Source organism: Kickxella alabastrina (assembly GCF_025024165.1).
Source record: "Kickxella alabastrina strain RSA 675 chromosome Unknown BX661scaffold_2, whole genome shotgun sequence".
In the NCBI taxonomy this organism is placed as follows: Eukaryota; Fungi; Kickxellomycota; class Kickxellomycetes; order Kickxellales; family Kickxellaceae; genus Kickxella; species Kickxella alabastrina.
Window position 1 is genome coordinate 136,924 of NW_026251473.1, and position 22,409 is coordinate 159,332.

General features: G+C 47.3%; 9 protein-coding genes across 9 annotated transcripts; 3 read left to right on the forward strand and 6 right to left on the reverse strand.

The window, feature by feature from the left end:
- Window positions 1-518: 518 nt before the first annotated feature.
- On the forward strand, window positions 519-1,940 carry BX661DRAFT_176501 (lysozyme-like domain-containing protein). The gene has a single exon (XM_051534350.1). It carries the CDS (start codon window positions 591-593, stop codon window positions 1,818-1,820), a length of 1,230 nt encoding a protein of 409 aa, XP_051394420.1. The 5' UTR covers window positions 519-590; the 3' UTR covers window positions 1,821-1,940.
- A 135-nt stretch (window positions 1,941-2,075) lies between these two features.
- On the forward strand, window positions 2,076-3,231 carry BX661DRAFT_176503 (uncharacterized protein). Its single transcript, XM_051534351.1, has 3 exons — window positions 2,076-2,253; window positions 2,384-2,773; window positions 2,886-3,231. The coding sequence occupies exons 1-3, from the start codon at window positions 2,137-2,139 to the stop codon at window positions 3,189-3,191; spliced, it is 813 nt and encodes a 270-aa protein (XP_051394421.1). The 5' UTR covers window positions 2,076-2,136; the 3' UTR covers window positions 3,192-3,231.
- Window positions 3,232-3,333: 102 nt separating this feature from the next.
- On the reverse strand, window positions 3,334-4,125 carry BX661DRAFT_195806 (uncharacterized protein; the record flags this gene model as incomplete). Its single annotated transcript, XM_051537990.1, has 1 exon — window positions 3,334-4,125. One exon carries the CDS (start codon window positions 4,123-4,125, stop codon window positions 3,334-3,336), a length of 792 nt encoding a protein of 263 aa, XP_051394422.1.
- Window positions 4,126-5,747: 1,622 nt separating this feature from the next.
- Window positions 5,748-7,401, forward strand: BX661DRAFT_176507 (Diphthamide synthesis DPH1/DPH2). Its single transcript, XM_051534352.1, has one exon. The coding sequence runs from the start codon at window positions 6,213-6,215 to the stop codon at window positions 7,251-7,253; it is 1,041 nt and encodes a 346-aa protein (XP_051394423.1). The 5' UTR covers window positions 5,748-6,212; the 3' UTR covers window positions 7,254-7,401.
- Window positions 7,402-8,980, reverse strand: BX661DRAFT_176508 (uncharacterized protein). Its single transcript, XM_051534353.1, has one exon. The coding sequence runs from the start codon at window positions 8,759-8,761 to the stop codon at window positions 7,490-7,492; it is 1,272 nt and encodes a 423-aa protein (XP_051394424.1). The 5' UTR covers window positions 8,762-8,980; the 3' UTR covers window positions 7,402-7,489.
- A 1,015-nt stretch (window positions 8,981-9,995) lies between these two features.
- Window positions 9,996-11,310, reverse strand: BX661DRAFT_176509 (uncharacterized protein). Its single transcript, XM_051534354.1, is given in 3 exon segments — window positions 9,996-10,014; window positions 10,031-10,033; window positions 10,051-11,310. The coding sequence occupies 1 exon segment, from the start codon at window positions 11,250-11,252 to the stop codon at window positions 10,059-10,061; it is 1,194 nt and encodes a 397-aa protein (XP_051394425.1). The 5' UTR covers window positions 11,253-11,310; the 3' UTR covers window positions 9,996-10,014; window positions 10,031-10,033; window positions 10,051-10,058.
- Window positions 11,311-11,449: 139 nt separating this feature from the next.
- On the reverse strand, window positions 11,450-12,506 carry BX661DRAFT_176512 (uncharacterized protein). The gene has a single exon (XM_051534355.1). The coding sequence runs from the start codon at window positions 12,376-12,378 to the stop codon at window positions 11,593-11,595; it is 786 nt and encodes a 261-aa protein (XP_051394426.1). The 5' UTR covers window positions 12,379-12,506; the 3' UTR covers window positions 11,450-11,592.
- Window positions 12,507-13,243: 737 nt separating this feature from the next.
- On the reverse strand, window positions 13,244-14,187 carry BX661DRAFT_176514 (uncharacterized protein). Its single transcript, XM_051534356.1, has 2 exons — window positions 13,710-14,187; window positions 13,244-13,600 (listed from the first exon to the last, which is right to left on the reverse strand). Exons 1-2 carry the CDS (start codon window positions 14,065-14,067, stop codon window positions 13,323-13,325), a joined length of 636 nt encoding a protein of 211 aa, XP_051394427.1. The 5' UTR covers window positions 14,068-14,187; the 3' UTR covers window positions 13,244-13,322.
- BX661DRAFT_176515 (uncharacterized protein) lies at window positions 14,188-16,042 on the reverse strand. The gene has a single exon (XM_051534357.1). The coding sequence runs from the start codon at window positions 15,856-15,858 to the stop codon at window positions 14,284-14,286; it is 1,575 nt and encodes a 524-aa protein (XP_051394428.1). The 5' UTR covers window positions 15,859-16,042; the 3' UTR covers window positions 14,188-14,283.
- Window positions 16,043-22,409: the final 6,367 nt, after the last annotated feature.

Sequence of the window (22,409 nt, forward strand, 5' to 3'; positions counted from 1 at the left end):
ATTATCATATTTTCAATTTATTGCATTAATAATAGACTTTTGGGGGCGTGATCTGCGGTTACACCATATGGAGGAGAATCCCTCATGGATTGCACTCCCTTTTTTTCTGTTGTTTTTTGGGAAATATGACCTATTCAGGGAATCGTAATTAACCGAGAATTTGGAAAGCACATTTGAGGCAAAATAAATAAATAAATAAAAATAATAAACATTACACTTTCGTTTTCCTTTTTTTATGCATTGACAAATATTTAGATCTAGAAGTTAATGCTCTTTTTTTGTATCACCTAGTATATATATACAAATAAAAAGAAGCTAGTGTTATTTATTTAACAGTCGTACACATGCGTCAATGCATGAAATTAAATAAGAATGAGAATGTTTTGTCATATATTGAAAAATAGAGAAAAAATATCAATAAAGTAAATTTTATTACCAAGTTTTTTCCCTCTCAAAACCATATAAATACGGCTGCCAAAAACGTAGACTTTAAAAAATAAAACTTTGTCGTTTAAAAAAGATCAACTTATAAAACACCACAATCTAGTATTCATTTCGAAAAGAAAAAACTATTATTATTATCTACTATTATGGTCTTGTTTGTAAACGTTGCTGCCTTGATCATGGTCACGATCGCAGCCAAATCTCAAGTTGCACACGCCAGTCCCCATCCCCAAAACCCATCTGCCGATTCCGTCGCCCCTGCCTCCACTGCCGCCGAGGACCCTAATGCACAGCTGCAGTCCCAGCAAGCAGCGCACACACCCGGCGAAGAGTGCGACGAAACCAAAGACCGCACAGCATGCGCCAACGAATCCTCACTTCTTTTCTGTAGCAACAATCAATGGATGGAATTCTCCGCCTGTAGTCCTGGCACTGTCTGTAAGGATGGTATGTGCGTGCACCCCGGTACCGAAAGCACTGAAGGTACTGAAAGCACTGCTGAAAGCCAAGCTGATAATTCTGAGGTTGGTGGGGCTGAAAATACCGATGCCACTTCTTCGAATCCATCCCAGCAGTCGCCTAGCGACGCCCAAACTGGAGGGGGAGAGGCTACTGATGGTGCGGCTACCGCGGATCAAAGTGCATCATCCCCGGCCGAAGCCGAGTCCACCCCAGAGTCCGCCGAAGGCGATAGCAGCAGCACTGATGGCGGCAGCGGGAGCGGCGACACCAGCAGTGGCGATAGCGGAGAGCACTTTGGCATCACCTGCGACAAGTTCAGCAAAGCCGTAACCGAAGGTGGCAAGGCAATCAGCCTCGATTACCCTGCACCCACCGACTCCCAATGCCAGTCATTCCTCAATGGCATGGTTTCCCGTGGCTCAATCGCATCTGCCCGCGAAGCCGCCATGTTCCTCTCCAATATTATCTGGGAATCCGACGGCCTGCGAGCCAAGGAAGAGTACGCCTGCGCGGATCTCCCCGACTGGTGTGCCCAAAACTACGCCACCCCCGAAGACGTCCAGGGCAAGACTTATTGGGGTCGCGGATATATTCAACTCTCCTGGCATTATAACTACCTTGCTGCGTCAGAGGGGCTTTTTGGAGATGATCGATTGGCTAAGGACCCGGATCAGGTTGCGAAGGATGAGGATTTGGCCTGGGCTGTTAGCTTCTGGTTCTGGAAGGATAGGGTGCGCTCGGATCCCGGTGTGTTGAAGGGTGAATTTGGCGCCTCTATCAATATGATTAACGGTGCGTTGGAGTGCAAGGGTGGTGCGCAGGATAAGGCCAAGAAGAGGTTCGAGATGTACAAGGTTATATTGCCCATTTTTGCTCCTGATGAGACGCCCAATGAGTCCGGGTGCTACAACTAAAATGCCTGCTGTATATTTTTTTCCTGGACTGCGTTCTGCCTTTACACCAGGGTAACATTGTCGACAATGTGAGCAAAAATTACATTGTACCGTTTTTCTTTTCTATGTTCTCATTTTTTCTCTTTATCCATAACAAAAAAAACTTTTTTTTAACATTTTATAACTTTAAAACCATAGTAGATCACCACGATATTGCCCGAGCAAGTGGATGATTGCGGGTTGCATTTCAATGCTGCAAATGCAACCATCCACACCATTCGCCAGAAAAAATTACCAATACACCTATATTATCTTTATACTATCCCTTTTTTTAATCATGGACAACTGCAAGTCTAATGCCAATAATACTGGCGATATTACTGCTGGTTCAATCAAGATTTTGGCCACATCGTGCAAGGCATTAATTGATGGGCTTGATAGTGGAAATCAAGAGGTAAAATAAAAAGAAATAATATTTATTTTTAAAGGAAATTCGAACAGGTTAAATTATAAAAAAAACACCCTACATTTTATTGATATTGAATATTCCCAAAATCAAATATACCGTTCTTTTTATTTTATAGGCCAGCTCCGTTCTCAATAAACTAAAATCTGGTCTCAGTGAAATTGAACTTCAACGGGCAAACAAATACCGCAAACCCGCCGACACATTGCGTTTTGCAGCAGGACGCACATTGGTGCGTCGCCTACTGGAAGCTAGTGTCAGCTTCAAGGCATTGGTTTTTGAAACCAATATGATCATAATTAATGAAAGCACAGGTGGATCCAAGCCGTCGCTCACTAATGCTTCAAAAGCGCTTTTTCCAAATGTATGTGATTTTAACATATCTCATGACGGTGATTGGATTATGGCCGGAGTAACTGCGCAAGGGGTACTTGGAATCGATGTCGCTCGAGTGCATTGTCCCGAAAATATGAGCGTCAAAAACTATATCGCCGAATTTACCTATCAAGTAAGTACATTTAATGCGTTTTTTTTATACGAAACACCACATGAGCATAGTCACTTGATAGTTTTGTACGCTAATAACTACTACTCGCCATTTTTTGCTTGATATCGTTTAGTTATCCCCGCAAGAGCAAGATTTTCTTGCCAAACATAGCAGACAGCCGCTGGAAGACTTTTATCGCATATGGACTATTAAGGAGGCGTACTTGAAGGCGTTTGGGATTGGAATTGCTGGCTCAATGGAATTGGCAACGATCAGCGTATCTTTGTCTCTAGATGGAAATTTTGTAAATGTCGCTGTAAATGGTAACCAATGCGCTTTGAAATTCGCACTCGGGACTCTTAGCGGAGGCAAATACGTGTATGCTTTAGCTTCAACTGTCCATTGTGCTCCGTCATTTGATATTGTCGAAATTCAATAGCCTCGTCTTTTCTTAGTGTACAAGCTTTAGCCGGTGTTTAATACTTAACTTGGAAGATATTGAAATAAAAGAAATAAAGAAATAAAAAAGAAATACGGTAATCTTCCGCATGCATGGTAACTTAAATACCTCACACAATAAACTAGTTGTTATCCTCGCCATCTCTACCTTCATCATCAGTGTCATCATTGTCGCTGTCCCTGTTTCCCTGTTCATCAATTTTTCCATCCTCACTCTGAGCTCCATCCGGGTTAAGCATAATAACAAAAGCACTTTCATTTCCAGGACCTGTCACTGTGATGTTACGCGCATTAGAGTAAATATCAATACCAGTGTCGTAGTCTCCATAGAACTCTGGTAGCATTTGTGTATAAGGACCATAGTTTACCACAGTTATTTCCTTGCCCGTAATCTTGCCAGCTTTACCAATTATCTGAACATCCACGCAGTTCATGTAAAACTCGCGGTTGCCCGAAGCATTAACCCACGTCCATGCAAACACGGCATTGTCTGACCCCGGTAAGTTCTCAGGGAGCTTAATTGAATACTTTAGTTTCCTCGGTGTATTGGTCAATTTAGTCGGCGTGCCAAAGAACATGTACCTCAACTCTTGCTGCAGAACCATAAATGTCTTTCCGTTGTCATAAGAGATGGAGAATTCTCCATGGCCGCCGCTGTGTGCGGCAGCTCCTTGAAATCCAACAGTGACGGTCTCACCTGCCTTCCATCTGGCGCTGGGGGTTTTGAATGGCTTAGTGTACTTGCATAATGGCTGGAATACTTCGTCAGCGCTTCCGATGGGAGCGACTTGAGTCCAATCCCATGACTCGCCGTCAGGAATCTGGGGACACTTGACTCCATTGGCATTGTAGCGAGGGCAGGGGACTTTGAGCGCCATATGTGCAAACACTTGGCTGACCAGCAGCAAAAACATCGCGGATAGGTTTAATACCAGCATATCAAAGACAAGAGATGAGAAAAACAAGGTGTAATTTCAAAAGCTTGGAAAATAATGACAAATGTAATATGCAAACTGCAGGTACAAAACAAAATTATTTTTGCTCAGGCGACATACTACCTTTTTTATATACATTTAAAATATTATATATATATTCTTTAGGGCTGCAAAATAAAATATCTATATATCCGGGGAGAAAAATTAAGTCTCAAATACGGATATATCAGCAATTTCACTTGTGTGTTATAATGCATACAACGTTAAAATGGCTTTATTTACCAAAAACGTGGAGTGCTGAGATGTGCAGATGACCTGCACAATTTTTTTGTTATGGCAAACTAAATGAACAGCAATGGTGTTCAGAACGCATACACATGCAGCCACACATTGTTTAGTCTGCATTGGCCTATTTACCTTTAACAATATTATTTTAAGTCGAAAATAACATACAAATCTTGGCAATTTATTAATATCGTGCTCTATAGAAATGTAGGTCTAAATTAATATATTTTAAGTCTCAAAAAATACTTTTGGAACTGAAAAAGGGGGCAGCGCTGTGTGGGCAGCGCTGTGTGGGTAGCGCTGTGTGGGCAGCACTGTAAACAGCATGGTATTCTTTGATGTTATCCAGCAATAACAGAAATGTGTATAGCGACCATGAGGGCGATCTTGATTCTTGAAAAGGGAAGATAATGGCTTGAAATGTGTATTGGGCACCACAATTAATATCCAGCGAACATTGCTGCTAAATCGTCAATCCGAGTTAATACCCGCAAAATCGTTAAAATTAGATACTTCCTAATTTTTAATTAATTAAATTATGTTTAATATGCTATAGCTAAATGCTGATGCCAATACATCTAGTTGCACTCTTCTTGAAGCTGGTGCGCTGAAGTTACCGCTAAGTTTGTTGACGTTGTAAATTTGAGGAAGGTCGTAATCAGCAAAAAAAAGATATTTCTGTGCGAAGTATCGAATGGTGTTACTCGGCCAATGCCCACCTCCAGCATGCTCTGCGAATTTGCCTTCAACTTCAGGTTCATCTTTTTGCTTTTTTTGACGATTAGAACGCACGGCTTCAAGACAGAAGTATGTCCATTTCTTTTTATTATTTATTCTAGCACCTTTGTCAAACATACAATGTAAAGTGTGTAAAGTAGTCACCAAATAATTATGATGATACAGAGTATAACCCGCTTATCGTATTGGATAATGATATGTTTGGACATAGGAAATACTTTTAACTTAAACTAACTCTGCTATTGAATGATGCTCGCAGCCACTTTCTGTATAATATACATGGCAGATTTGGTGTTTGCGCTGGATACGCGGAGACGAGTCGATTCCCTTAGACTATATAATATCGAGCCGATCGCGATCAGGCTGCTTGGAGCGGCGAGTTGACCTAGCCGAGCGCTCAAAGTATTTCATGATTTTGTGGTCAGATCTAAAATCTTGTTGGTTGTGATGAACAGTGAAAAAATGTTTTTTGCTGCCTCTTGGTACTCTGTTTTCGGATTATTTTCCTTGTACTATAAAGTCAATTTACACCTTTTCAATTGCGCGCCAACCAAATTACAATGTCAGACCACGAGGCACAGACACAGATACAGGCACAGGCACAGGCACAGGCACAGGCACAGGCACAGGCACAGGCACAGGCACAGGCACAGGCACAGGCACAGGCGGACTCAGCAACGGCCACCACCAACACTGCCGGACAGCCTGGCGACAGCGAAGAGAGCAAGTCGAGCAGGCCTCGCCGGCGCTTTGTTGGCCGGGGGAGAAAGGCCCATCCGCAGGACACCCCGACAGAAATATCCATCGAGGACTCACTTGCAGTTGCCGAGCGCAAGGATGGCGGCAACGGCCAGAACGCTGGCAGCGGACCCAGGTACCACGAGAGTGCCAACCAGGTGCCGGCAGACATTCTCGACAACGCGCTGCTGAATCAGGCCGTCAGCCTGCTGCCCAACAACTACAACTTTGAGCTGCACAAGACGATCTGGCAGATCAGACGGCTGTCGGCCACCCGCGTGGCGCTGCAGTTCCCCGAGGGCCTGATGATCTTTGCGTGCACAATCTCGGATATCCTCGAAACATTTGGCGGCGTCGAGGTAGTGATCATGGGCGACGTGACGTATGGCGCCTGCTGCGTCGACGACTTTACCGCTGTGGCCCTCGGCTGCGACTTTATGGTGCACTACGGCCACAGCTGCCTGGTGCCGGTCAACGTGACGACGATCAAGACCATGTATGTGTTTGTCGACATTGGCATTGACACCGAGCACTTTGTGCGCACGGTCGAGAAGAACTTTGAGCCCGGCACGCGCATTGCGCTGGTGGGCGTGATCCAGTTTGTCACTGCGCTGCAGACATGCAGGCACGTGTTGAGCGAGAAGTACGTGGTGACCATCCCGCAGGCAAAGCCCCTGTCGCCAGGCGAGCTGCTGGGCTGCACATCGCCGCGGCTGAATGACATTGACGTGATTGTGTACCTGGGCGACGGCCGCTTCCATCTTGAGTCGATCATGATCCACAACCCGAGCATCCCGGCGTACGCGTACGACCCGTACAGCAAGAAGTTCACGCGCGAGCGCTACAGCCACGACGAGATGCACTCGCTCAGGCAGGGTGCCATTGCGAGTGCCAGGAAGGCGCGCAAGTTCGGGCTGATCCTGGGCACGCTGGGCCGGCAGGGCAACCCGAAGGTGCTGGAGGAGCTGCAGGAGCGGCTAGTCAAGCGCGGCATTGCCTTTGAAATCGTGCTGCTGTCCGAGATTTTCCCGCAAAAGTTGGCGCAGTTTCCCGACGTCGACTGCTGGGTGCAGATTGCCTGCCCTCGGTTGTCGATCGACTGGGGATACGCGTTCCCCAAGCCGCTGCTGACGCCGTACGAGGCCAACGTGGCTTTGGATGCGACCGAGTGGCAGGACGTGTACCCGATGGACTTTTATGCGTTCGAGTCGCTGGGCCCATGGACGCCCAACTACTTTAGCACGATGGCGATCAAGCAGAGAGAGCGGCAGGCCAAGAAGGAGCTGAAGGAGAAAGCAGAAGTGGCGCTGGTCGCAGAGGCGCTTACCAAGGAGTGCGCTGTGTAGTATTGATGCCTTTATTTCTCAGCTATTTATGTGTGTGTTTGTGCGGCCAAGCCCAATGATATTACTGCGACTGCTCAATTGCTAGCAACAAAGAACATTTAAATACAGGCATGTTGTGAATATTGAAATGCAGCTAAAAAAAACACTGAACATGATTGTCGCTATTTTCAAAAAAAATGTATATGAACGGCTGTGAATTTAGGCATGGAAAACAGGACATTTCAAGCACATTTGTTCTATTCGCGAGCCTTGTTATGCCTCTGCTCTGCTCCCAAAGTCGCTTGCCCTTTGCTTAAAACATGCTCGCTCAACGCCATGCTTGCAAGTGCCGCGCCCATGTCGAACTCTGAGACCCACGCGCTGCTGGTGAACTCTGGGCTGCACGTATCAACGGACTTGGCAAAGGCAACACGCAGGTCGTTCAGTTGTGTGCGCACACCAGCTATTGAGCTGTCGACGTGGTCGAGCGCGGGCTCAAACGCGTAGCTTGTGCCCCCCATGTGGTTTAAGAGCGCGTTGCAGTCTCTCTGGCGCATTGCATCCTCCAGGGCATCTATCGCCTTCAGTATGGCGGTATGCTCGTTCATAACAACAGAATGTGCAACATTATATATTGAATTGCGAGTTACCCCGAGCAGCTCTCGCATGTCGGAGACAAATACATGGCCAATCACCTGCAACTGCATTATATCCTTGCTCGGTTGAATATGGTCGCTAACGCCATTGCAATGGTTGGGATGATTGGTACGTCGCCCATTTGCGTTGACCGATGCCTGCTTGTCAGAACGAGTTTTTCGATCCTTGGCTACAATGTCAATTTTCAGGTCGATCTCACAAAAGGCAGCTGTTTTCTTTTCGTCGGCAAGAAACTGATCTGAAAGATCCATTACTTCGCCATAAAAGTCCATTGCAATGCCCGTATCTGCCTTTGCTTGTACCAGCTCGACATGGCACCCGCTTGTCCAATCCAACGCTCGCTTTGCCATTGACGGCAGCCTGGACAGCACTGCGGCCTCTGGGCATACCTTGAGCATCATTGGCATTGCTTGCTCCAAAACGGGGGCCATTTGGACCAGTAGAGCGCTTGCCTGCAACGCATACCAGTTTTTGGCTTGCTGGGAGTGGATCTGCCAATACATGTCTCGCCACTTGCGGTGTGCATACTTGCTCTCTTGCCGCAAGCCATGCGCCTGGCGGATTATCTCGAACGTCGTCCGTGCGAGCTCGCGCTTCAATATGTCGGCTGAATGTTGTTTTTGGCTGGGCTGGCCCTTATCGTTTTTATCTAGCAGCGTCGAAATTGCCTTTCTTCTGTCTGCTCTGGCCGCAATAAACGTGCCATAAATCCGCACTGTCCGGCTGCTGTGAGCAATTTTGTGCTTGGGGTTGTGGATGTCGTACGCGTAGTCCGAATAAACGTGTTTAGCTATATCCAGCTCCAGGGTGTTTGTGTCGCTAAGCGTTAAAGCGGGTTCAGTGGTACTCTGCGCTTTCGGGCGCACAGGCATGTTTACGGATGGCAATGGAAAGACAAACTAGAGAATGAGAAAAAAGAACAATAAGATAATGTGCGAGCGTGTAAGGGTGCTAGAATTGTGATGGTGCACAAAAACAAAATACAAGAAACAATTCAAATATACAGTACAAATACATGCAAAATAATAGTACAAATGACGAGAAGCGGCCAACCGAAGAGCCAACAATGAGATCGGCTAAAGTAATCCAAAGATCCAAAACAAAGTCTAAGGGGCTGGATGATAATCATTGTTTTCTAGTTGTTATGGCTAATGCGACTGTACTTGGCGTTCTGCATTGAAAAACAAGGTCACAATGAGCAGGGTGGCACAGCTTGTAATACTTTTCTTATTTTATTTCGCTTCTGCATTTAAATCAGGTGTTGGATTGTGCTGTAATAAACTCTTTTTTGTTTGCTTTAAGCAATGACTGGAAACACTGTCATTTGCTTTTTGTTGAATATACGAGCATCGTTGGTAATGCAATTGCCAAACCATGTGCAATTTATAAATGGAGACGCCTTTATTGGCATTAATTATCAAACTGCATTGCTCAATGTGCCCATTTGTAGAAATGAAATACGCAAAAATACGTTTTATGGACTAGAAAAATAGCGACATATAAGCCTTTAAAAATAGTTAGAAAACGAGTTTGCTTCTCTGTTAGCACTATTATATTCTTAATATTTTTTACATTATGAAAGCCTTACGCATTATTTAATCAACCACATTGTTTGCGCCTGCGCCCATTTTTGCATCTGCATCTGCATCTGACTCGGCACCCGCCACTCCGTCCTTGTATTCCAATGAAAGATCTGCATTTGTGGATTCTGGTCGGAGCTTTGGGTCGAGCAATAAGGACTACATGGAAATGGTCGATCTTCTGACTAATTTTTCAGAGAAGGCTGAGATGTTTCATGCATATTGCTATTTTAAAAAAGACTGAATGCCAAAGCCTTTAAGGAGTTGGAGATTTATATGCACAGTATAAGGCAGGAAGGCCGGAGTGCAAGACCGTGGTGATTTTTACCAGGACTATATCAATTTGAAGGAAGCAATTGAAATTCATAATGCCAAGTCACCGTCGTCAGGAAGCATATTTGAAACGCTGGACTGGCATTGGTAATTTGGGGCGTCTAACAACACAAATTCCTTTAGGGCAAAACCATTGCTTTTTAAGGATAATGCATACTTTACCTTTTGAAAGCAAATGTTTTGTGTATGTAAAATTTGGTATATATATTTATATTAAATAAAACTTGTTTTCCACATCTAACAATAAAAAATAAATCTACTTTTGAATCTTTCTCAGACGCAGTTTCATCGGTGAACCCCAGCGCAAATTTTTCTCGCTTGAGTCGAATCTAATTGCGCCATATGCACTCTTGACCCAGTCACAACTAGCATAGGCATTGCCTCCCCACATGGTGAGCATAATGCCGCCGTCTTCAGCATAGTGCATTTGGATGCGCAGGTTCTTGGGTGGAATGGTAGGAACAACCTCTATCTTGTAGCCATCGTCGCCGCTGGCGCACAGGTACTTGGATTCGTAGGTCAAATAAGTTATTCCGTCGACAACCTTGAATCCAAATTTGTAAGGATAACTGTTGCAGCCAAAAATATGGGGAGTTTCATCCGAATGGTAATCAAAATAGCTCAAAAATTCCATATCATCTTCTTCGTCGGAACCATTGTCTGCATCAGAATCGCTGCCTACTTTGTTTTCCCTCCATTTATTGATTATCTCCAAGCTGAATGTCTCGTTCTCGGACACTAGGTTTCCCAAATAATCGCGCAGCTGAAAGTTGGGAAGACGCTGTGTTTTAGGCCTGCGCTTGTGCAAATGTTTTTCCTCATCGATGAATGTCTGAATGGTGGCAGTTCTCTTAGCCAGATCTTCCACAATCTTGCATTTCAGCGAATTGCTAAAAGAGTAGTTGATGCTGGTGTCGTTAGTGTCAACGACATGGTAAACGTTTCCGCGGTTAACAACAAAAAAGTGAGGAACGCAGGCCCGCTTTGACTTGGCAATACTGGCAAATTTGGAAAAGTCCTCCTCGTCCTCTGTCTCGTAGTACTCGACAACCGTGTTGTGATCAGCACAACGGTTTGGCTTCAGGCAATCGGCGTCGCTCTTGAACACAAAGTAAAGCACAGGAAGCTCGTCTACACTCCACAGACCGTTTTTCTGTCGAAGAACCGACATGACATTATAGTATTTGGTCGATATTTTGCGGTAATGCATAAGCGACATAACCAGATTTCGCGACTGGTAGTGAAAGGCCACGGGTCCATCTGCTTCCTGCTCGTAAACAAGGAAACGGTTGCGCTCAAGAACAATAAACTTATTGCGCTCGTGCAGCTCGGCTTTGGCCTCAAAGGTCTTTGAGTCCACTTGGATAAACTCTGCGAAACGGTCACACAGGCACTTGTCAATGTCGCCAAGATCGACGTGTTCGGGCACAAAAATTGCAAGCTTGTCCATAGAAAAATATTAAAGTAACAGAATATGAAAAAAGCAGCAGAGAAAAATAAACATTCATATAGAAAATGTTGGAACGAAAAAAAAAAAGAAATGTTTGTCGATGTATTTTTTTACTTCAGTTTATATAGCCAAGGTCCGAAATGCGGCCGCTGCGGAAAAAGAAAAACGAGAAACTGCAGAATTTGTGGCAATTTGAGCAAAAAAACAAAGTAAATGAGCTGTTTTTGATAAAGAAAACTGGATTATAAATTGTGATTTTCAAAATGCTTGCGCAAAATCTCCATCGAGTGGATATACGATGCTTTGTGAGACAGAGGTACATTGACCACCCCAAAAAATGTTAGTTCCGGAGCCGACCTTGAGTATCCATAGTCTGCATCTCGTGCATCTCGTGAACGGCTGTATCTTCCAGAGAATTATTATATCTTCTGGCCTTTCTAGCCCAATAATGCACATACGCCCGCTTTAAGCGCTCCTCTTTGCGACACTGGCCCAGAAGAATAATACCCGAGACCATAGCACCAACGCCAATAAGTTTGAATATAATAAGCCCGGCGTATATCAACCGGTGATATTTCTGAGCATAAAAGATAACCGTATACATGCATCCGTAGTCAATACTTGTATTCTGACAGGACGCCGACGCCATAAAGGGACTATCCGCTGGACTCAAAAAGCCACAGCATGACCCGTCGCGCTGAAACGCATCCTTAATAACGTCCGACCACTCGTTGCGCCAAGAAAGCGCATATAATCCATTGATGTTAAGCGTCCTTGTCCATATCCAGATGCTGATGCAAAACATGATTAAGGTTATCAGACCGAGCGCAAAAACAAACCCGTGGAGTAATCGTTTGCGCCTCAGTGGGGCCAGAGCCACTAAAAATCCCAAGAGCGAGCATACTATAAAGTATATTCCCAACGGAGCGTATGCTTTCAAGGCATACGCTGTGACTATGTATATGCGTTTCCCCTCGTCTGTCGCTTTGGCGTAGTATGTGCCGATTGATAGTGCAGCTATGCCGCATATTAGGTAGGCCATGGTTAAGCAAGTGAACGTTCTTAAAACGGATTTCTGTATTTGCGACTTTAATACGATTTTTTTATCGGGATGTACTTGTGTCATTGTTCTGGCGTAGTGCGTCACTTTAATATAAGAAAGCAGATGCTATGTATGCTGATAGATAGATATATATATATATATACAAAATGGATAAAAAATAAATGGATGAAAATTTTACAAGAGAAAATAGCAAAATAACAAAATAAAAAAGTATAGAGTAAGGAAATAAAAACAAATGCATGCTTTTTTAGCGAGAAAAACAAAGGATGTAGCCAAGCTGCATTGGCAATAGAGAAACATCATGAGATGTTGATAGAAAGAAAGCCCCTTTTCTATTATAATTTTTCTTTTTCTTTTTTTTCATGTTTGCTTGGATACAAAGAAAATAAAAATAAAAATAAAAATAAAAATAAAAATGAAAATAAAAATGAAAATGAAAATGAAAATGAAAAGAAATTAAAATGTGAGTGGATACATGAGCTCGATCGCAACAAAGTAAAAGAATGCGAAAAGCGGCCACTCAACAAATTATAAATTACAAATTACAAAGCACAATTTGTTGTTGGATCTCACGTTTTTTTTAGATGGGAGAGTGGATTGTCATTTTTTTTAGGAAGGCGTAGTTGGACTGCCACAACACTCAAATATTTAAAAAGAAAACAAGTTGAGAAAATTCAAGCACACGGACAAACAACATGAAAACAATTTGGGGGATAATTTATTATTGAAAAAAACCCTTTTCAATTTTGTAAGATAAGCGCTTGAGGGGATGGGAGGGAGAATGGTACGACCGCGCATTATCTCCTAAAAATAAAAATGTACAACTTGTAGCAGCTTTGACGCCACCAGAACAATTTGCATATCCAACTTGCTGTATCCACGCAAGCAGAAATAAAAATAAAACATGTTTCGGCCGTTTTTTTTATCTGTCGTTTACCAAAACATACAAAAGTGAATTGGTTTCAATTATTATTTAATTTAATTTAGTATAATATAGTATTAATTGATCAGCCGTACATCATCATTTCCTTGAATTCGGCGGCGCTTTGCCGGTCCTCCTCGCGCTTCTTCTCCAGCCACTGGGGGTCGTCCGACGGCACCTCATAGCGGCACATGGGACAGGTGTTATGAAGCTCCAGCCACGGCTTGACACAAGCATGGTGGTAATAGTGTTTGCATGGCAGCCTGGTGACCGCGTCGTCCTCAGAATTAGCTTGCAGGGATGATGACGATGACGATGACGATGACGCAAAAGCCTCTTCGTTGCAAATGGTACATGTGACGTCTATCAAAACAAGCCAAAAAAGCGCTCGGACCCTTTTAGTAACAATATAATAAAGCCCCCCATAGAACTGAGTTACACAAGGGTGAAATCGTATCGTGTAAATACTTACTTTTGCACTCGTCCTTGGGCATGGTAGGCAGGGCGCGGATAAAGTTGAGTGAAGCTGGCGGCGGACCCACAGGACCAGTGTTGGCTTCATCGTGAAGCTGCATGACAAGGTTTTCCAGGAACCGCTGGTGCTCCGATTGCTGGTTTCCATCTATAAACTCGCCAAAGAGCCGCGCGACGCTGAGATAGCTTTCGGGCGAGGCCTGTGCGTTCACAGGCGTCTGGCGGTTGGAGTTGCCAATAGACATAAAGTCGTCAACAGCGCTGCTGACCCACTGGTTGCGCGGACGGCGAGTGGATGTATCATAGGAACTGTCATCCTTGTCTTTAATACCGAGCTCCGTGTAGTAAGATGCCATTTTGTTAAATTGAATTGAACCGAATCGAATCGAATTGAGAATTGAAGTGAAGTGAAGTGAATTGAGAAAAGTGCAAAATTTAATAATTAAAAGCTGAACAGAAAAGAACGGAATTGAAGTGTGGAAGAACAAAGAAAAAAATGGATTTGCTGGCTGTAAATGCGCATAAACCGATGATTTCCTCATCGTCGTAGCTTTCACCATCGACAAATGCCATTAAAACCCGTTACCAAACGACGGCGAGTCCGAGACATACGAATGCGTCGTGTTGACAGTCCACCTATGCTGCTGGCCATGTGCTGAGACGTGGTCCGATATGTGGCTTTCAGGCACCGACTGTGGGCGCACTCCGTCGTGGTTCTGAAGCTTCTGTCGTCTGCGCGAGCTGAACGCCAGGCCGCGGCTCAAATGCCGACGCGCCGACCCCGGCTGAATCATATGCGCAGTGGCAGCGCGCACAACCCTAATCCGCCTCCTCATGTCGATAAACTCGTCGGTTTCGTCGATAATTTCCTCCTGGATAAGCTCCTCAATGACGTCCTCCAGCGTAATGATGCCAATGGGCACATGCGAGCAGAGGGCGTCATGATTGGCGCTCGGCAGCAGGTAGTTGGGCCTGCTGGTATTGTCCGGCGAGAGCAAGGGCGTGGTGTCGGCGAGCGTGGACTCTCCGGAATCGACGTAGTCGAATAGGGCCAGGCTGGCGTACGAGTCGGAAACAATGGTCGGCTGCCCAATGACCACAGCCATGTGGCTGCCGCCCTCCTGAAAGGCGTTGAGAATGTCGTACAGTGATGTCGTCGTGGTGACCAGCGGTATGGACGCAATATGCGCGTCGCGCACAGGCACAGCCTCATCCGGATCAAGCAGGATCAAGGATTTGACCAAAAGCACGCCGACAACGTTGGCCCGCTCGCCCTCATAAACGGGGACCCGGCTGTGCCCACGCCTCAGCATCTCAGTCAGCAGCCTACGGTCCAGCCGGGCATTGATGTCGACCATGAAGACATTTTTCAGATCCGTCATGACATCGGCGACCATCTTCTCGCTGAGATCCAGCGCCCCCCTAATAATGGTTATTTCATCGGCTGACAGATTGCCTCCGTGCGCGGTGTCGCTCAGAGAAACCAACTCTTTTAGCTGCGCCTTTTTGTACGTCACGCCATGGTCAGCCCCCAAGATGGCATCCAGCAGAAGGGCAATGGGATAGCCGAGAGGCGCCAGTAGATACTGCAGAAAGCGCACAGGGTAGGCAAAAAAGGCGCCAATAGTCAGCCCGAAGCGCGCGCACAACGACTGTGGGATAATCTCGCCGAACAGCACAATCGACGCTGTCGACACCACCACAGCCATGACGCCGCCGCCAAACACAGAGTCCATGATAATCGGCAGCGTCTCGTTGACCACTGTGTTGCCCAACAGAAGGGTCACCAGGAGCCAATGGCCATTCTTACGAATCGGCTGGATGCGCTTGGCATACTGCTGCTGCTTGGGCGTACCGGACGTTGCCAGTATCTGCAGGTTCATCTCGTCCAGCGACATTAGACCCAGGGTTAGGCCTGCAAGCAGGCCGCCGACGAGTACGAGTACAGCGCATAGTAATAGGCGCAGGTAGTACTCCCTTGTGCCGGGAGTCAGTGGTTGGTGTTTTGGCGTGTGGGCGCCGCTCGGCAATGGCGCGCCCAGTTGCTCTAGCGGACTGCCATTGACGCTTTGCAAAAGTATCAGAAAAGTAATAATAAGGACAAAGCCAGTCCTGCTGTAGGCTGTGGTTCGTATAGACTCGGTCATTAGTGATAATGGTATGAAGATTGAGAAACAAACAACAAGAAGCAAAATATGTGTTTTTTTATTTATCAATAAATCAATGGCTGAGTTTAAAGTTTAAAAGTCAGAAGAACGTGTTTAAAAGCTTAGCAAAGGGAAACGGGGGTTGTTAGCAAAGGAGAGGAAGGTGCAGATACCACAAGCAATGAATTACGGCCTTGTCCATTTTTGGAAAAAAAAAAATTGTTTCATCAACAATGCGCATCTATATTTCTATTAAAAATGTAATGTTTTTTTTTGGGGGCGGGGGGATCTTTAAACAGCCACAGAGTTGATGGCAAGGCAGAATGAAGATCGCAACCTTGATTAACAAATACTTGCTCATTCGCCTATTCTCGCCTTTTCGACAAACCGGAGAAATTGACGCACTTTTGGTTACTCGGACTAGAAAAACAACCCGGCACGCGATAGATTTAAAGCAAAAAACATACCATGGATTTCCTCTGCCCAAATCCATCTTTTCAATTCAAGTGTGGGTTTAAAAGTACACATGCCTATCCCACCCCCACCCACACCCATATTTTACTATCCTCACCTGCAATCTCCACTGGCCTTGTTCCTTTTTATTTACTGCCACCACTCGCTTGAGGGAGAAAAAACAACAACGAGTATACTACTGCTACAGAATGTCACTTGGTTTCTCTTGTGGCTGAGTACATTTATGTTGAATAGATTTAAAAACACACACAATCGCCCCCAGCTACTCAAGCAAACAAGCAAAGCCCTTTCCCGCTCCCACCCCTAATCCCGGACACACGACTTGAAGCTATGTGACAATGTTCCGATGCGCCACAATCTCAACGACACCAACGCCAATCAACAGCCAATTTACCCACGCGATGAAAATACGCAGTTTATTTATGGACAAAGTTTAAATATTATTATTTGCTTTGGTTATTTGAAATTGCAGATACTGCACTGAGCGTGCCAGGCATCTCTTTGGCGTGTATTTTTGGGGGTTTATATTGTGCCTGCTTGTATGCAAGTGGAAGCTAGGGAAAGAAGGACCGCATGTGGACCGTCCAGATCCACCAATAGGAATCAAATTAAATAGAAATTGCCAAGGTATGACCTCATGATTGACTTTTGTTTTTGGCTGCACTGTCTGCGTGATTCTCGGAACCGCTGCTCACATGATGCGAGACCAGAGTCTACAAACACAAAAACAATAATATATGCAAGATGCATCAATTAGAACAGACCTGCCTGTGTGCAATCGCCGTGTGATTTTTCTGTCTGCCGATGATGCGCGTTCTTTCCCAGCAGGTGCAACTTGGCTCCATTTTTCATTATTCATTTTCCTCTTTTATAGCGCAGCAGCTGGCCCAAATTAGGTACCCCGTGCTTCCCAAAGCAATGCGCTGGTACAGCGGGGCTGCGAAGGGAAAGTTCTCAGCGCAGATCCCTTCACATCCCTTTTTCTATTCTAAGTGATGTAGCCCCGATGTACTAAAAAAAGCCAAACCCCGCTTAAAAGGCAATTGGGTGAATGCACGAATCTGGCAGGCATATTTTAGTTAGTTTTTCTTCCCTGTCAATACCTTGTCACTATTGGCTTGTTCCAATTTCCCCTGCTGGTCCTGTCAACGGCGACAGCAGCAGCAAGAGCAACAGCAACGGCATCCTCCCCCTTTCCCTCCTTTTTCTTTTCTTTTTCAACTTTTTAATTGGGCTTTCGCACTTCTTTTTATTAATTTTTATTATTCTTATTTCCAGACGCTTAATGTTTTGTATTTTCAGCCAAACCGTTTTTTTCGTTATAATATTTCTATTCTTTTCTTTTATTAAATTTCCAGTCTCTCTATCCTATTCGCCACCAAGCAGAAAAAGCAAAGTCACAGACAGCGCACACCACCCCATTTTGAACAGAGCTTTTCAGATTGCAATAGCAGTTCAAACATACGAGCCGCAGAAATACCTTCAGCCATATAAAACGGAGCTCGCCACTGCTAATTGCGCATTTGCTTTTCCGTTAAACATATCGTACGTACATAGTAGCACTCCTATTTGTCCAATGTCTATTGCTGATGCTTAGACGGGCAGCCCAGGGTTTTGGGTTTAAAAAGCGTTCCAAATATCTGGTGTTTCAGAAACACAACAGCATACTGCTCCTTTTTCCTGTCCCGTCCTGCCCATCAACTTATTCATCTGTTATTTATTTGATCCTTTATAATGTTTAATATCGAATACCTCCTTTTTTACACTCCTCCCCCCCCCCCCCATTATTTCAAAAAGCCCTATATCCCTCCTAATTTGTTTTAATAATAGTTATTGTTTATTGTCTTTGTTTCTATGAGCTGTTAATTCCGCTGCTATGTTTTTTTTGGCAGAGGCAACAGTAGCGGCCTGAGAAGCACATGAAAATAACATTGCGGTCTACTATTTATTTCGCTGTCGCCAGACCAAGCACCTCTGGCTTACTCGCTGGCCAGTAAAAAAATGTTAAGTTCAAAGACCATTTGAACCGACCATTAATGCGCGCGTGCATGCTGCCACTAATAAGCCTAAGCGCTTAAAGTTGGGAGCCGGCCTTGCTTTCCTTGTCATCCCGGTTTTAGGGCGCCAAAATCGGAAGGGATTGTCAAAACAGACTGCAATTTTATATGCCCTTTTCCGCCGGTTTGGAAAAAATAAGGAAGAGGGAAAACTCTGTGGGAAATAGAAAGGATAAAGGCTATCCAAAATTATTTTTTTGTTGTTATTGCTGTTGCAATTTATTTACCACACACTAATCAAAACCAGTCCCCCCTTTTTATTTATAATTTTGCGTCCTTTACGTTTTTCTACACTTTTAAACTTTAGACACCTGCACTGCAAGACAGCAACGACAGTAGAAACCACCCCACTCACAAATTCACCATCTTCCTAAAGATGGCCTTGGGAAATGAGCGACCACGGGATGACTCGGCAAAGTCAAAGTCGAGGTCTCTCACAGCGCTCGGCCAGAGTCTGCGCCGCGGTCTGACCACCAGGCGCTCGGCCAAGACTGTCGAACCCGCTTCGGACGCCCAGCCCGAATCTGACTCTACGACTAATTTGCGCACCAACGACCGTCCGCACGCCAGCCTCCCGTCGAACAGCAGCAACATTTTGCACGCATCCTATGCCAAAACCAGTGGGTACACACCGTCCCCGCTGTCACGAGGTGGTGTTGCCGGCGGCTCCACGTCAGGAATCAACAGCGGCGGTGCTGGCGGCGGTAACAGCAGCAACGGTGGCTTGGCAACAGGGTCAACTGCTCAAATCGGTCTGGGTACGTCGGACTCCTCCGGAATTTATGGCAACATTCGCACCCAGAGAGTCTCTTCCGCATCGAACGCCCACCCGGGATCGTCGTCTGCCTCGGGCGCGTCTGCTGCATTGACCGGTGCATCGGGAAGCGGCCCGTACAGAAAGACGATCTATGGCGGCGTAGGCCTGAATGGCATGGTTAAAAGCGGGCTCAATAACAGCAGCCCGTCGCTCGTCGCGTCGCATGCGGGCTCTGCGCCTGGCGTGCACTCAGCCCTGGCCATTGTCAATGAGTCTTCCCCTTTGGTGGTGCGCAAGGGCCCGCCGCCAGCGAGCTCAGGAAGTGGAGGACCAGCTACAGCCAACCGCGACTACAGCTTTGCCATTGCAGCCAATGCGACATCAGCCACAGTCAACGCGCAGTCGGCGCGAAGCAGCAACGGCGCCTCGGTGACGCCGACAAAGGAAGGGTATCTGAGCAAGAAGACCGACATCAACCCCAGCACATCTCTGGCGTCAGCGCTGTCCCGCGGCTGGAAGGTGTACCGTGTGGTGTTGAAGGGTGCCAAGATTTTCTTTTACAAGCCACCGTCAGAGAGCGAGATGCGCGCGATGTTTCCCGAAGAGATTGCGGCCGCGACAAACGAGACCGCGGGCGGGTACTTTAGGACATCGAGGTCGATCGTGATGCACGAGGACAGCTACAACAACGGCTCGGGCTTCCCGATGGCACCCGGTGAGGTCGAGGCTGGGTCGCGCAGCATTCTGTTTGAGGCCGGTGTTCATGACGGAGAGATTACGGCGCCACTGTGCGAGCGCTTTGTCTTTGGGGAGTGCTTCACCGAGGTTGATCTGCGCTCGCTAAAGTTTAAGCGCTACGTTTGCGCACTGATTTTTGATGATACTATCGTGGTGCTCAAGCGGCGCTGGGTGCGGCAGGGCCTGGCCAGCAGCTTCTTTGGTGCCGTCAGCAATAAGATGCGGTTCGGAAAGGGTGCGCGTGCCAAGACCACTCAAGCGCCAGACAATTCGTCCTTAGTCAGTGCCGAGCTGGGCATCCAGGGCAAGGGGTACTTCACAAAGTGGAAGTTCCACTCGCAGTACCCACTAGCCAATGTCGAGGCCATCGAGGCAGCCAGCTCGCGGTTCAGCGTCAGCCATGCGCCTGGGATGCTCGGCCACCTTGGTCGCGAGAGCCAAGCGGGGTCGGGCCGCATCAGTTTGTACTCGATCGGCAACAGCTCTGTGTCCTCGATCATGACACGCACATCGACGGTGTCCAAGGACTACTCGGGCGCCTTGTCGTCGGGCCTCATCCCGGGATTCCAGATTTTTGTCGGTGGCAAGGAGCGCGTCGCGCGCATGTTTGTGGCTACCACGTCGGACGCCAAAAACAACTGGCTGTCGCGCTATGCTGCGGCAAAGGCCAGCTACGCGCGTAAGCTTCGGCAGCGGCCGCGCGAGAACACTGGTCCTGGCCGCCGCTACAACCCCGCCGGCGATACTGCCCGGCGGCCGACAGCTTCGGGCGGCAAGGACCCCAGCGCTGACATTGTCAACTACGATGACAAACTTAAATCCGCCAAGGACACGCGTGCGCGGCTGTACTGGGGTACGCAGAGGCACCCCGAGCTGGTAGTCGCGCCGCGGGACGCTTTGGAGACTGTTGATGACATTGACAGTGTCAAGGATGTGGTAGTCATTGGCGGCAGCAAGAGCGCCCTAGTCCATGAAATGATGTTTGGAACGACCCAGCCCGCGCGTTGTGCAGATGAGCCAAGCTCTGACGGCAACCATACTGTGTCGTTTGGTAGGCAGCTGGTCGGCACGTACTTGATGCTCATGGACACTGTTGAGTTTTTGCGCGAGTTCCAGCGGTACGCTGACCTGGTGTTGCCTGAAATGGATGAGTACGAAAAGGTCGTCTCTAATATGTGTGGGGTTGTCTTGGTTTTGGCTTCGCTGTACGCCACCACGTATGAGGCCGAAGAAATTAGCATACTTCGCATGATTGTTACCAAAGCCATTGCAGCCGCAGGCGATAAGGGTGCTGATTCAGCCTTAGAAGAGGCTCTGGGTGCCGTCGACCGCATGGTGCCCGTGGCCGAGCCCGCCTTTTCTGGCGAGGCTGTGACCGCAAATCCGGCAACTGAGGACTCCGTGCCAGACAGCCCTCCCGACATGCCGAGGTTGATGTCATACGAGCTTGTCGGTGTACCAGCGGTGCAGGTCGAAAACGGTGGCAAGCCAAGCAGCAGCAGCAGCACGCTCGGACCCTTGCGCGTTCGGTCCAAGACTCATCATGGCGATGCCGAGCCCGCGGTTCCGCAGATCCCGACCGTGCCCGAGCTGATTCGTGTTGAGATCACAGGCCTCTCGCCTTCCCTTTTGCTACGCATATCGCCGAGTGAGTTTGCGCACCAGCTGTACCTGTTCCACAAGCAGCAACTGTCCAGCTTTAACCCGAAGCAGGCGCGGCTGTACATACCGATGCCCGACAAACACCAGCCGGCGAGCAGCGCGGTGCTGCCGACGCCGAGCCTGCTCACGGTTGGCGCTGCTCCTGCATCAGATGCCGAGCACTCTCCCGCCTTGCATCTGCTGGGATCGTCGGCAGCCCCTGGCAGCACTAGCGCCGGCGAGTCTGGCAGCCGTGAGATGTCCCACGAGCGCATGCTGGACGTGCAGCGCCAACTGATGGCGTTTACGCAAAACGAGCCGCATTTCATCACGCGCATGGTTCATCACCAGCTGCTGGTCGAGCTGCCTCTAAACCGGCCCGCGCGGCGTAGTGCGTTGCTGCAGCACTGGGTGCGTATTGGTGAAGAGTGTCGTGTTATTGGTGACGCTGTGTCGTGGGCGGCCATCGCAATGGCTGTGACCATGGCACCGATTGCCCGTTTGCGCGAGACGTGGCATGGCGTAGCTCTGATGTGGAAGGATCTGATTGTTTCCGAGTGGGTCCCCCTGCTGATCCGCCACGGCATTTACGACGCGGACATTGGCGCTTCTGGCGCGGCTGCTGAGCTGCGCCCGCTGGTCATTCGGCCCCAGTTGCGTGGCAGCAATGCGGCAGTGTCCTCGTCGGTTGGTTACACGTACACGCCCATCCCGTACTACGGTACCATTCGTATGTGCGTCAACCGTCAGGGTCGGCGTGTCAAGCGCATGTACGAGCCGACCATCGCTGGTGTCAATGGCGGGGATATCGGAGACAAGGTCCTGTTTGCGCACTTGGGCTATATGTACGGCGCTGTGCAGGCTGCCATCGACAGTATTCCGAA